The 13,764-nt window shown below is 32.1% G+C and overlaps 1 protein-coding gene across 3 annotated transcripts; it reads right to left on the bottom strand.

The window, feature by feature from the left end:
* Positions 1–2,423: 2,423 nt before the first annotated feature.
* Positions 2,424–13,473, bottom strand: LOC106076724 (isobutyryl-CoA dehydrogenase, mitochondrial-like). Of its 3 annotated transcripts, none has more exons than XM_013237544.2 (12): positions 13,278–13,473; positions 10,298–10,456; positions 9,701–9,801; positions 8,644–8,813; positions 8,416–8,525; positions 7,346–7,422; positions 6,413–6,550; positions 5,486–5,621; positions 5,175–5,272; positions 4,814–4,966; positions 3,616–3,718; positions 2,424–3,171 (listed from the first exon to the last, which is right to left on the bottom strand). In XM_013237544.2, exons 2-12 carry the CDS (start codon positions 10,407–10,409, stop codon positions 3,116–3,118), a joined length of 1,254 nt encoding a protein of 417 aa, XP_013092998.2. In that variant the 5' UTR covers positions 10,410–10,456; positions 13,278–13,473; the 3' UTR covers positions 2,424–3,115. The 3 variants fall into 3 exon arrangements, with proteins under 3 accessions (XP_013092998.2, XP_013092999.2, XP_055888401.1); XM_013237545.2 differs by having other exon boundaries at positions 13,293–13,473; XM_056032426.1 differs by lacking the exon at positions 13,278–13,473 and adding an exon at positions 11,102–11,252.
* Positions 13,474–13,764: the final 291 nt, after the last annotated feature.

Below are 13,764 nucleotides of genomic sequence, written 5' to 3'. Positions count from 1 at the left end.
TCAGCTTGATCCCTCCCATATAGGGTGTGGGAAAAATAATGTGTACAAACTTTTTACCAGACAGACAGAGCGAGTTGATAAAAAAGCATGTCGGGGAAGAAATTGTTAAACCAAGTTTGTATTGGTGATGAAAGTATTGAAAGGTAAATAAACAAGTTTTCTCAAGACAATGACAAGATACATTGAAAAACTTTCTCATGATGAACAACTGAAGACGCTTCCTTTTCTTTCTTTTCATTAACCTTGGACGAATCTGCTCACATTAGTGAGGCTTTTAATAAGAGGAATGGTTATTGGATTTCAGTCACTCCATGGAAAAAAAAAACAGAGGGTCTGACATGTGAGAAAGTTTAGCTTTGTCAAGAAAATCAATAAAACTTTCCATGCTAATGGAACACCATCCATGACTCGTGTAATTGCAAGAACTGTAATCTTGTTTGGAGGTTTTTAGGCCATCCTCTTCTGAAATATTGCATTATACACCAAAAGTTTATGTGTGGAATCCTTCATTGTGAGATGTATAGGCTTTCAGAGGACAAATTAACCAAAAAAAAAAAAAAAACCAAGTATATTGTACAAGATTTTCTAGTTAAGAAAGATGAGCTTCTAGAGGAAAGAACAATTCCATGGGATCAATTTATAAATTTTTAGGTGATGTTACCAGCCATCGCAAAAACCAAAAGGCAGGCGTCCCAAAGTCAGACCATGACTACGGTGACTTGATGTAGAGGCAGATCTCCAACAGCTAAGAGTGCAAGCATGGAGATGTAAAACCCAGGATAGATCAGAATGTAAAGATGTTCTGGAGCAGGCCTGGGCCCTCCATGGGCTGTTGTGTCACTGGGATGGATGGTTGATGTTACCAGAAATCTCAATGACCTAATAGCAGGTCAAGGTTGAATAGTTTCCAAGTTTAGAAATCAGATGATTCAAAAAGAAGTAAAAACTGTTTATCTCTCAGAAAACAAGGATTTTAGTCAATGTCCACATTTAAAAGAACAAGTGAATGGGTTAAAGATCAAGCCAATGACAGAGTACATTGTCACTTATTGAATGAAACATGCTGAAGATGCCTAGTAATATACAAGTGGAACTCATTGATTTAAAAAACAATTTTTCTCAAGTTGCTGATTAGATCAAGCCTTTCTAAATCATTAATAGATTATCAAAGCAATATATAGTCCTGAAAAATAGCAAAAGTCATCTTCAGTTGTACTATCTAGTACAGGAGTGACCAACCTTTTCTTCCAATGCAACAATTATTTTTTTCTACCAATTCAGATACACACAAACTTTTAACATCCCCACCCTTTTTTTTCATTCTTTAAAGTATCATAAATTAGACATTTGGTTAGTTATACACATCCTGTATATTTATTTGATATATATATATGATACAGTCGCCAGATGTAGCAGTTCTTGTAGGAGGAAGGGATTTCATAAAAGAAAAAAAAAATTGATACATTTATTCATACTTTTGAAATTGCATTTATAATTTTAATTAGCTGATTCCAAATGTTCTTATAATAGTAGATGATAGCAGTTTAAAAAAATATTTCAATACAGGCGAGAAAAACATTATTAGCCTGAGACTTTTTTCATTGTTTTCCTTTCACCAAATATGCAATATTAAGTGCTCGTAAATGAAAGCAACAGACAGTTACAAATGTCAGTTTATTCTTGATAAGCTTGGTGTTTCTGTAGCTAACCCTACGCCCAACCCTCCTTTCTAAGCTGGATTTGGCACTGTCCTAAAGAAGCAGCCCATTGAAGAAGATATCCTTCAGAGACGCTGTAGATTGATAGGTCACATCCGTCACATTCCAACATAACAAAGCAAGTCTGGAACCCACAAGGAAAGACAAAGAGGGGAAGGCTAAGGAATACATGTTGCCGCAATTTGGAAGCAGATGAGCAAGACGTGGGGACAGTTGGAGAGACTCGCCCAGAACCAAGATGGCTGGAGGAAGCTAGTTGCTGGCCTATCCGCCAGAAGATACCACAGGCAGAAACGAGATGAATATAATTTTTAAAAATCAGTTTCAAGTAAATAAATAACAATTTATTACATTAAGTCAGAGGTGAGATGGCAAGTGGTTAAGTCCCTGGCTTCCAAACTGATGGCCCTCAGGTTCTCAGTGAAAAAGTGGGCTTTTAAATTTTAGGATTTTTAGGACACTATGGAGTGCACCCAACTCTAAAGGGTATCTGACATTAGTTGGGGAAAGTGAAGGTGATTGGTTGTGCTAGTCACATGACACCCTTGTTAACCATAGTTCATAAAAATGGATGAACTTTTAATTATTTTCCCTATAGATCACAATGTCTGAAAGGGGTACTTACTATTATTTTTCTGGTTTCACTTTCATTCAACAAACAATTCCATATATACAAGGTGAAAATGAATACAACACAATATCATATGACAATGTCAATAGAGTATTTTATTACATAAGTGTATACAATAACTGAACCGGTATCATAAAATTAGGTCAGTTGGGCAAAAATAAATCTGCCACTTACATATTAATACAAATTGGATATAAAGAACATAGAAAAAAATGGCATGATTTTTTAATGTCATGTTTTTTTTTTAAAGAGGATTTACTTGATGGACAACTTTAAACTGAAGGACAGAGAAAAATCTCTAGGCATACAGTAAAAAAAAAAAGAAGACATTTTCTACCTGAAACAAGACTGTGTCAGAAGATGCAATGAGACTCTATGAGACCATGAAGCTACTTTGAGTAGATAATGACCAGCAGGCCATCACTGAACACTGGTAAACAACATATTGACTATCAGTTTATTCTGAGCATAGCTGCCCAGTGAAAAAAGTTTCTTTAATGTTAACCTAAAACCCAGGACCTATAAAACAAAAATGAAGTAATGTAATAATGTACATGAATTGCCGCTCATTGTTAACAGTATTGTATTCTTCAATCATGTCAAGTTGAGAAAAAATAATTATAAATATACAACTACATTCATGACAGTTATTCTGTTACATTTTTTTTAAACAGTAATTACCAGTATTTTAACACAAATTTACATGGGGACTATCTCTGAGTACTTAACTTCTTTATTCTTACAACTATGTCTGCTTTCTTTTAAATCATCTATCAGTCAGAAGGTCTCGACTTACAAGCAATCTCATTATTTCATTGGTGCCTGCAGAACAAAAGAATGTATAAAAACCATGAAAATTATACATACACAAAAATACAAGTTTGCAATAAATTCGTATGACATGCTATTGATCCAGTATTTAGGGGGGAGGGGTTAATAAGAATAGCTTCACAAAATATGAAGCAATAAAACCTGGAATGCTTTGAGATAGAGGTAGTATTAGTGAAGACAAAGCACAGACAAAAGTAAGGCCAAGATTGGTGCATGTGCCATTTGAGTTGACTTATGCCATAACAAATACTTATCATTAGCAAGCTCTTCAAGTGAACTGTGGTACAACATAGCTATCATGTATGGAGAAAATAAAACCAAGCTCATCTTTGCCATTTTGTTTAGTTACAATTCAGTTAATACCACATAACCTCTTTAATATAGTAACAACCTTTCATTATAAAGCACATTATGTATGATTATAATAAAAACTACCTTCAAGAATACAGTGTACCCTAGTGTCCCTCATGTACTGCTGGACAGGGTAATCTTTTAAGTATCCATAACCTCCAAACATTTGTAAAGCATCATTGCAGATCTGCAAGACATGAAACTATTGAATCAAAAGTACACACACAAAGTGAACATTGTGAGCTACATACAGGCTCTGCAAAACTAAACTAGATCTTCTCATGTACACAACTCACTGATACAAGATGCTGAATAGAACACTGTTACAAAGTAGAAACGTGTGTCTTGTTTTGTTTGTTTTAATGCTGATTTTTGGATGTGCTTTCAGAACTGAAAATGATTACATCCTAGCCCAAACTTTGTGCAAGATGGCAGCAGGCATTGCTTGAACACAGAACCAGCGTAATGAAAGCACATATTACAAGACCAGGTAGCCATTTTGTTTTATGTCCTGCATAGTTAGGTGGTGCAGTGGCTGAGCGGTAAAGCGCTTTGACTTCCAAACCGGGGTTCAAACCCTGGGATTTTTAATTTCGGGATCTTCGGGCGCCTCTGAGTCCATCCTGCTCAAATGGGTACCTGACATTAGTTGGGGAAAAGTAAAGGCGGATGGTCATTGTGCTGGCCACATGACACCCTCATTAACGGTAGGCCACAGAATCAGATGACCTTTACATCATCTGCCCTATAGACCACAAGGTCTGAAAGGGGAACTTTACTTTTCCTGTATTGTTTACAGAAGAAATTTCAAAAGAGTATTGCAGTGCGACCTATGTTGTCACCGCTTGATGAGTTTATGAAGATACTGAACAAACAATTGTTAGAACTACTAAACCTAACAGCCGTAGAGCTAAAATTAAGAAAGGTTTAATGATACCAGTCAAGACAACCAGAAGGAGTCAAATTGTTAAGGTTCCATGCTGATATCAATGATAATAACTTCAAAGGGAAGAATGGGATATATGTTTATATTACATGATCATGTGTTGTTGCAGTTTGTGATAAATACTTATTAGGATGTGATGTAATCAAATGTGACCTTTACATTATTCCAATTCTCTGTAGAAACATAAGTAAGTTTTGGAAGCAAAAGAGGCGAAGCATATATAAAGATCTATGTATCACAGTTGAGTTGTAAATTACTTTCTAGTATAACTAGGTAGCAGATAGGTTTGACTGTCCTACAATTTATTCTCACTACAGTAGAAGAAAACAAACTTACTTTAAAACATTCTTCAGTGGCAAAAAGTTTTGCCATAGAACACAAAGCTACTGATGATGGATCACTATTATCCAAAGCTCTAGCAGCATTCCTAACAATGAGACGTGAAGCTAGCAGCTGAGTTGCCATTTCTGCAAGCCGAAATTGCAAATACTGTAGAAAAATTATTTTTTAAAACATTTTTTGTACGAGAATGATGTTGATTTAAAACTAATAATCCTTGTTTAAATGATAGTTATGTCCTATGTACTTACTTCTGTTTTCTTGAAATTTTATTTAAATTTCTTCATTATCAAAAAAATTATTTTCCTTTCAAAAAAAATAAAAGTTTAAAATTTATTACAACAATATTTATGCAAACCTGAAAGTTCTCTAATGTTTTTCCAAACTGTTTCCTGACTTTTAAATGATCTCTTGCTTTTTCTATTGAGGCGTGGGCTGCACCAAGTGAACTGGAAGCTGCAAGAAAGGAACAGAGTCAAACATGTTGAAAAATGCTCACAGCATTGTATAGCTATAGTAAGCATATCAATATAACTTTCATTTTACAAACCAAAAGAGAAAACATAAAAAAAATGAAAAAACATAAAATTCAGACATATATATTTGTTAGCATAAATAAAAATAAAACACAAAAGATCATTCTTAAAAAAATAATAGTTATATTCTTACCAACATTCAGGCGTCCTCCATTCAAACCTTTCATGGCAATAGTAAATCCCTGACCCTCCTCACCAATCAAGTTACTCTGAGGCACATGGCAGTCATCAAAAGACACAATGCAGGCTGGATGAGTATTCCAACCTACCTAGGTGTTAATGGAAAGAACAGATAATGCTCATTTATTCTTTACATGTTCTAAATCTAAAACTATTTTTTAAAGTGTGCGCAAAAATTGATTAGAAAGTAGACTAAATTTAAGCTTTATATATTTCCTCTTTGATTTTGATCACTTTTTACAATAACTAAACTTGAGATAATTTTGGTGTGCTTAATTAAACAAATTATAGCTTAAAATGTATCAAGATTTGATATCATATGCAGAGGGTATTTAAGGATCAACACAATTTTACAGGTCACAATTAATCAAGCTGCATTGTTGAGTGTATATGTACTTAGAATCATCTATTATAGTTGTGAATAAAAGACAGTTCATAAAAAGTTGTTTCTGATCTTAGAGTGAGGAGATCTATTTTACTCTTAGTTTTGAGTGTCATAAGAGAACATTTCATTTACTGTTCTTAATGCTAATTACATCTCTACCAGTAAATTCTGCAGCTTTACAAATCATTTGTACTCATGGCCAATGTTTTCTCTATGAAAAACTGTTGATACATCAAACATGGAAATTTGTTCTACTTATTTGTATACATTTAGATGTGTCAAAAAATCCTTGAAAGACATCACAAAGATCTACAAATACACCAGAAAGAATATCCTTAATTCTGAACATTTGTGATAGCTTTTCAGTCAGACATTTCAAGAATTGAAAACCTAAGAACACAAAAAACTTATAGCTTGCAATTCATTTTCTAACAGTCATTACTTTAACTTGTTACTCAGTCTTCAATTATGCAATAATCTTGTCAAATATCTCACTTTTTTCTCCTTTTTCCCAAATGATAGTCCAGGTGTTCCTTTTTCTACTAGTATGCAGGATATACCTTTGGCTCCCCCTCCTCCTGTCCTGCACATAACAACATAGACATCTGACTTGCCTGCGCCACTGATAAATGCCTGGAGAAAGAAACAAAATATGAAATCTTGCACTGTACCTCACAAGCATATTGTTTTTGTACTAATTTGTGTCTTCTAAACACATGACTGGTTATAATTTGTTATTACTAATTTTTAATTGTAGGCCTAAAAAATTATGCATTAGTTTGAAAGGTTAATTTAAAAATAAAAGACAATACAACTTCTTAATCAATGAAGCAAAAATATAATCCACAAGTTAAAATTCTAACACTTTAACAAAATAAATTCACAGAGTATAGCTATATCTTTGAATAATAACTATTCAATTCATATGCATTAGATTTACTAAGCCAAACTTATACATTAGATTTACTAATCCAAACTGATCATATGAATTAAAAATGAACCCCAATTCTATCTTCACAGCACCTTAAACAGTTTTCTCAGCCCAGTATTCCCCTACTATTCTAGATGTACATTATGACATCACAAGAAGTTTCCAAGCCATTTTTAGCTAATGCAGAAGGAAACACATTATTCTAGATATCTAGTTCAAGTTTTCACCATAAACAGCATTCACAGCTAGGCCTAACTGGCTCATGAAAGATAATTTATACATGTAACAGATGTTAATTAAAAATAAGTGAAGATTCAGAACCCCATAATTTCTTTTTGACTTTCAGAAGCAGCAGTGACTTCACCTTGTTACAGTACTTTTCAACAAATTTCTTTACTTCAGATTATATTGATCTGCTAAATAAAAATGACTTTTTAAATATTTGGCCCCTCAAAAGTAACTTCAATTTCCTACTTCCTGTCACTTGAGAGCCTTACCTTCGCTCCATTGATCACAAAGTCAGAGCCACTTTTTTTAGCAGACGTTGTTAATGATGCAGCATCACTTCCAGCACCTAGCAATAGGATGAAGGTCTGAGCATTATTTATTCTGAATCTATTTACTTTTTTATGACAAATTGATTTTTGCCATTATCTGTGCAATGTCCAAAATAAATGAGTCTGTAATATAATACTAACTTTTACAAAAACATTATTCTTAAAATAGAAGCTATATTATAATAAAACTGAAGCGTATTAATATAAACGTAAAGAATAAAAATGTTGAGCTTATTGAAAATGTTTTACAGAAACAAAGACATTTTGGATGTCAGAAGATTTTCTACAATAACCAAGGCCTATATACATGAGAAAAAAAGGAGAGTAAAAAGTGACTGCTCTTTCCTCTCATTTTGTCCTTTCACTATATTAGCTGTTAACTAGAAGACTGTCTGCCTTCAGATTATTTAAATCTTAAACTAATACTTCATGTATGCCACATTCTCTGTTAATCTCTTCAGTAAGAGATAAGGACATAGGGTCTGATAAATGAGCTATTGATTTTAATGTCTTATTGAAGCAATATCAATGAGTCTAATTAGTATATCAAACACAGAATGCTTCATTATATTTCAATTGTTTTTCCATTCCCCAACTTTCTGTTGTAATAAGTTAACATCTAAAAGTCACACACTATCACAATATTTTCAGCAGTTTCTGTAGTACTAGGACAATAGCTTTTGTGCTTGGTATCAGATAATCAGCATTGCCCTGTGTTACTAAATTTCTATAGCAAGGAACTACATGTTAAGTTTTACTTGTGGTCCACCAGGTAGAATCTACTTCTAGGTATAAACTCTGAGCTCTTCAATCATGATCAGGTTTTATAGTAGTGGGAATATGCATAAAAAGAATTTTTTAAAAAAGATTTCTAATAAACACTTTCATTTAAAATGCTATTAATTAAAGACATTGCATTTACTTTGCTTGACAACTTAAAAACTATCTAAAACAATAATTTTATTTTGGCTAGGATTAAGAGTTTTGCCAATATTTAATTTTTTTTCTACCTGGTTCTGTGAGACAGTATGAAGCCATTTTTTCCATTGTAGCTAAATGTGGAATCCACTTCTGTCTAATGTCATCATTGCCAAATTCATCTATCATCCAAGCACACATACTGTCAATAATAAAAAAAAATGTCAAAAATGTATTTTATCTATAAGGTCTTACCATTCTTATTCAAATATTTTCATTTTATGCTTAAGAAAAAATTAATTTGCAAGATGGACAATTACTTGTGTATACTTATGTAGGCTGTGGTGCTGCAGCACCCTGTGGCCAACGCTTCACAAATCACTGATGCATCAAGTCTGCTAAGACCAGTGCCACCAAATTTCTCCTTGCAGTAGACTGCTCCAAAACCCAAGGCTGCAGCTTTCCTCAAAGCTTCCACTGGGAAAGTTTCCTATACACAAAAGAGATCGAGAATTTTGACAAGGCTAAAAAAATTTTTTAAAAAGTAAATTGAAAAATTTTAATTTTAATTAAATGATTGAAAGCACAATTTTTGTCTCTAGATTTGAATTTTTTTTTTTGGCAACATAAAAATGGAAACTATGAGACATCAACATTTCTGGAATAATCTAGATCTAAGTACAAGAAGTTATAGATTTCTCTTAGCAATCAGAATAACTAATTTATATTAAAAATATTAAAGTTGTTCAGATAGGACATTCTCAGCTGACTGAATGAAAATAACAGTATTCTCATCAGAAGTCTGAATTCTTTTTAGTGCAGGTTGGCTTGGGTTATAGGTTTCAAATTTTCTGCAGACTAGGTTTAGTGGGAAGTAGCACAATACCATAAAAACAATCTCTTAGGGGAGGAAAAGTAAATGAACAAAGAGATAACTATTCTTTTCAAAAGAAGAGATTCAACTCAGGATAAACTGTTATGACTGACAACGTTGGGTGTTGCAGATCAGTTTTAATAGAAAGCAGAAACACAATTCCAATATAAAATAAATGTAATTATACTTTAAATTGAAGACTAAACAGGCATGCTAAAATCTTTCAAAATGACAATATAAAAAAACTGAATTAAATAAAAGTGAAAACTTGATTAATTAATGTAAATGTACAACTAACTGCCTGCACATTTTTTGTCTGGCCATTTTATAGCCATTTATCTAAATGTATATAATCTTGAAGTTTTAGAATCAACAAAAATCTGAAAGTGTTTATTTACTAGCCATAGAATCGTATGCACTATTTTAAGCTTTGCTGAAAATCTATTGCTTGCTAGAAGATAATATTACCCCTTAACAGCTTTCATACATGACAGAAACATTACCTCTTCATCCCACTTTTGCATATTTGGTGCTAATTCATTTTTTGCAAAGTCTAAAGCCACTTTTTGTATCTGCAATTGTTCTTCATCTAATCCATGAGAAACTGGTTAATAATAATAATAAAAAACCAACAGTAAAGATATTCTAATGGGTTTAGGGCCATAATAACTAATAATTACTAGCTGAGGCTAATCAGGAGACATTTGTTTTCTGAAGAGAAAAGGTTTATTTTATCTTAGAAAACTTTAGTGGTAAAGTAACAAAGTAAGAGTTCTTTTCAAACTAAGTTAAGAAATCATGAAGCTAGCAATATGAACACTATTACTATTACATTATTACTTTCTCCAACAAAAAACTGACATCAGCTTAGTAGTTAAAATTAGTTTCAACCACATTGCAAACCCTCAGTTTAGTAAATAAGAATTCTATCACTATTTGCCCTTCATATGTACTGTAATTCTTTAAATAATTACTGTAGAAAATATGCATCTTTGTTTTTAATATATATATGTAAGAGTAGATAAGCATAAACATTTTTTCCGTAAAATTATTTTATTCCTTATTTAAGCCAATGAAGCTAAAAAACAGAATATCCTTACTATCTATACAGCTGCCTGTAAGAATGTCCCGTCTATGACAAATGGGCAGATAATGAGATATGTTTTTAACAGCATTTTTACAAATATGTAAAGGCCTTAAGAATAGTGCCATTGAATCAGTAGCAAATGTGCCTATTCTTGGTTTGGAAGCAGAATAATCTGAAATATCAGAAAACAGTCATTTTAAAAAAGGTCTGGTTGTTTTTAGAAATCATAAAATAATTTCACCATTTGGCATGGAATATAGATAACTATTATAACCAGATGTTGCTTGTTGGAATAAGTAAAATTCATAAATAAACAAACAGGTTTATCAGAAAAAAATCATTTTAAAAAAGTTTTTTTTTTTTGCTTTAGGAAATCATAAAATAATTTCACCATTTGACTTAGAATATAGATTCTAGATAACTACTATAGCCAGACGTTGCTTGTTAAAATAGGTAAGATAAACAAGCATGTATAAGGGCTATAAGTTACAATAAGGAATGGGATTTGTATAAAATGAGTAGGTCAATTTTGTTACATGAGTGATACTAGTTGTACTTCTGTAGACCTTTCTTATTCAGTTAGCAAATATTAAAAAGACATGTTAAACTGGGGACCATTGATTCTTAGAATAAAGAAGTAATTTATCAAATGTTATTGCATGGAATGGGTAGTAAATAATTTACTTAATTACTGCATTTTCATAACATGACTTTTTTCCTCATTAATTAAAACAAAATTTATTTTCTAAAATTTCTACTTTGTAAGTTTAAAAAATCAGCTAGGAGAATAATTTTAAAAATATGATTTTTTTTTTACACTGATGTGCACAAATCATCTTCCCCTCTTCTGTTCCACTCATCATGGTCTGAGACAAGTTGCAGTCTGCTGGTTTTTTTTTTCTTGAATTCAACATGACTCTGTGGTTAGGTGTAAAGATCAGGCTTGCTGGCCTGAAGGATCTTTGAATGGGATTTAACGATATAGTCAATGTTATAGTATTGCATGTATTTTAAAAGTCTATGCTCCAAGATCACTTCAGCTTACTAGGAGTGAGTCTGGTGTGAATGTACACTTTGGTTTCTTATAGTTATAATGTTTTTTTTTGGTGTAATGCACAAATTGTAAGACAAATTTCCTTACGGATAATAAAGATTATTATTATTATTATTATCTTACAAATATTTTTCTAAATGTCTTTTAGACCACAGTAGCAGCTTCTTTACCAAATCTTTATTCCAATTCACTAATCAGACTTTTTTTTGGGGCTTTAAATTGCAATCAGACAAACTGCCATTTTTTAAATGCAGTTTTTATTTCCTTATAATTGTGTATAAGTGTGAGCATGGCATTCTGGGACAGTATGAGTTCTTTACCAGCCATTTCTTTTCCTTTTATCTATTCAAAGACAGTTATCTGTTTATTTGATTTTCTATGAGCAGAAAGTGTTATTACTACCTACTACTAGATAAAAAGTTATTGAAATGGGCAGGGTATAATGATTTGGATAGCAGTATGGGAGTTTGCTTGAAGATTAAATATATTGAAATGAAAATTATATATATTTTCTAAGTCTTGTTTAGTGGTTGTTACAGATGAGTTACAGCAGTTGCTCACATTTTTGACAATTCTCAAACTGTGAGGTTATAATTATAGAATGCTAACAAAGAGATCACAAGAGAATTTTTTTTTTTCAATAGCAAAAAGAAAATCAAAATCTGATGTATTTACATAGTAGTTAAAATACCATACTCAATATCAATAAAGTAAAAAAAACTAAAAAAAATAATAATTAATTTAATTAACATCTTCTAAGCAGGACCTTTCATACTAATTTAGTAATTTCATTAGAGGTGTCTGCAATAAGATTAATTCAAAATGTTCTTTTGAAGAACAAGTCATTTCAATATAGCTTAGCCAACGCCATTATTCTAGAGCGTACTCATCTTTATAAGTCAGATTGGGTCAAATTGCATTTGTTGATGTCTTCTTTTGGGTGAACAAGATACGCCCTCAGAACACGTAGAGACAGTAGTTCTTATCACAATCAAGCCCATTATTAATCTAACCCTAATGCTCTACTCACTACTGCCTCAACTGTCTCGCATGCTTCAGTATCAACCCAAACACAATGGGAGAGCTTAACATCAACCCAGATCCCTTCACTGAAATGGCTTAAGGGGTGTGGATGTAAATTTTTTTTTTTGCCTGGGGGGCATAGGTAGCGTGAATACAGAAATACAAAGCTTTGTGAGTGAAAGACATTCATTGAAATTCTACTAGATCTAGATAATAGATCTAATATTAAAATAATTTACAAGTAGTCTGTCTATACCATAGTAACCCTACGTCTATATCTATAGATTATAGATCAAAGAGATCTAAATCTCTGAGTATAATGACTTCTTCCCTAGTGCTATTAGAGTTGCCTGAGCTAGCCAGGAAAACATGTGACTTGGCAGAAATTAAATCATTGGTTAATATGCATGACTAAATCAGTAAATGCATGGCGTAGCCGTAGGACATAATCATCTTTTTTGAAGTAACGTCTGTATTATATAAGATAAGATGACTTATAATGTCACTATAACTAGTATAACTAGCATTTATATAAATAAGTAGATCTAGACTTTTTCTAGAGTCTAGATCTAAACTAATACTGATCTAATTCTAATAAATCTAGTCTAGTCTAGATATTTATTATTATCATGTATAATATTGTATAATAATAGTATTGTTAGCATAGTGATACTATAAACTATACTAGTCTATATAGACTATAGACTATAGTAGTATAGTCTATATACTATATAGTAATAGAGACTCTATTACTACTATAATAACTATTACTATTAGAGTTCTAGATCAGATCTATATATATTATATAGTATATAGATTATAGATCTATTTTCTATTATAATCTATAATAATAATCTATATAGATCTAATTATAAATATATATAAATAAAAATATATAGAAACGAAAAAGATAGACCTTTGATCTAATCACAGCTGGCTACTGCATGGCTGTACTCAGTCTACTGTGTAGACCCAGACTCAACAGCGAGTGGGCTCTACAAAAGTCTAGATCTAGATAATAATAATATATATCTATACGTATCGGCAGTATCACAGTAGACTTGAGACTTGAGTAGACTATCACGTCTGGGTCAAACTTTGTTACATTTTAAAGGGAACGCACTCACATAAACTTCTTACAACTTGAGAGTAATTTATGCTATTCGGACACCTATATATCGTAGTCACTATAGCGGAACAGTTTGCTGCTACTTTTAGTTTTAAATTTTTTGCTCCGTAGGCCTAATGGTTAGACCTATGGAAAAGCTAAAAGTATCTAGGCATTGCCCATCCATTTTCCGATAAAAAATAGACGCATTGCTTAGTTTTTCAACACATATTTAAATTTTACATTCAAATCGACTGAGATATAGTCAGTCACAATTACAGAACAGGATTTTTTA

Source organism: Biomphalaria glabrata, chromosome 6 (genome assembly GCF_947242115.1).
Source record: "Biomphalaria glabrata chromosome 6, xgBioGlab47.1, whole genome shotgun sequence".
NCBI lineage: Eukaryota > Metazoa > Mollusca > Gastropoda > Planorbidae > Biomphalaria > Biomphalaria glabrata.
Note: the sequence above shows the minus strand (reverse complement) of the source record. Positions and strands in the feature narration are given on the sequence as shown.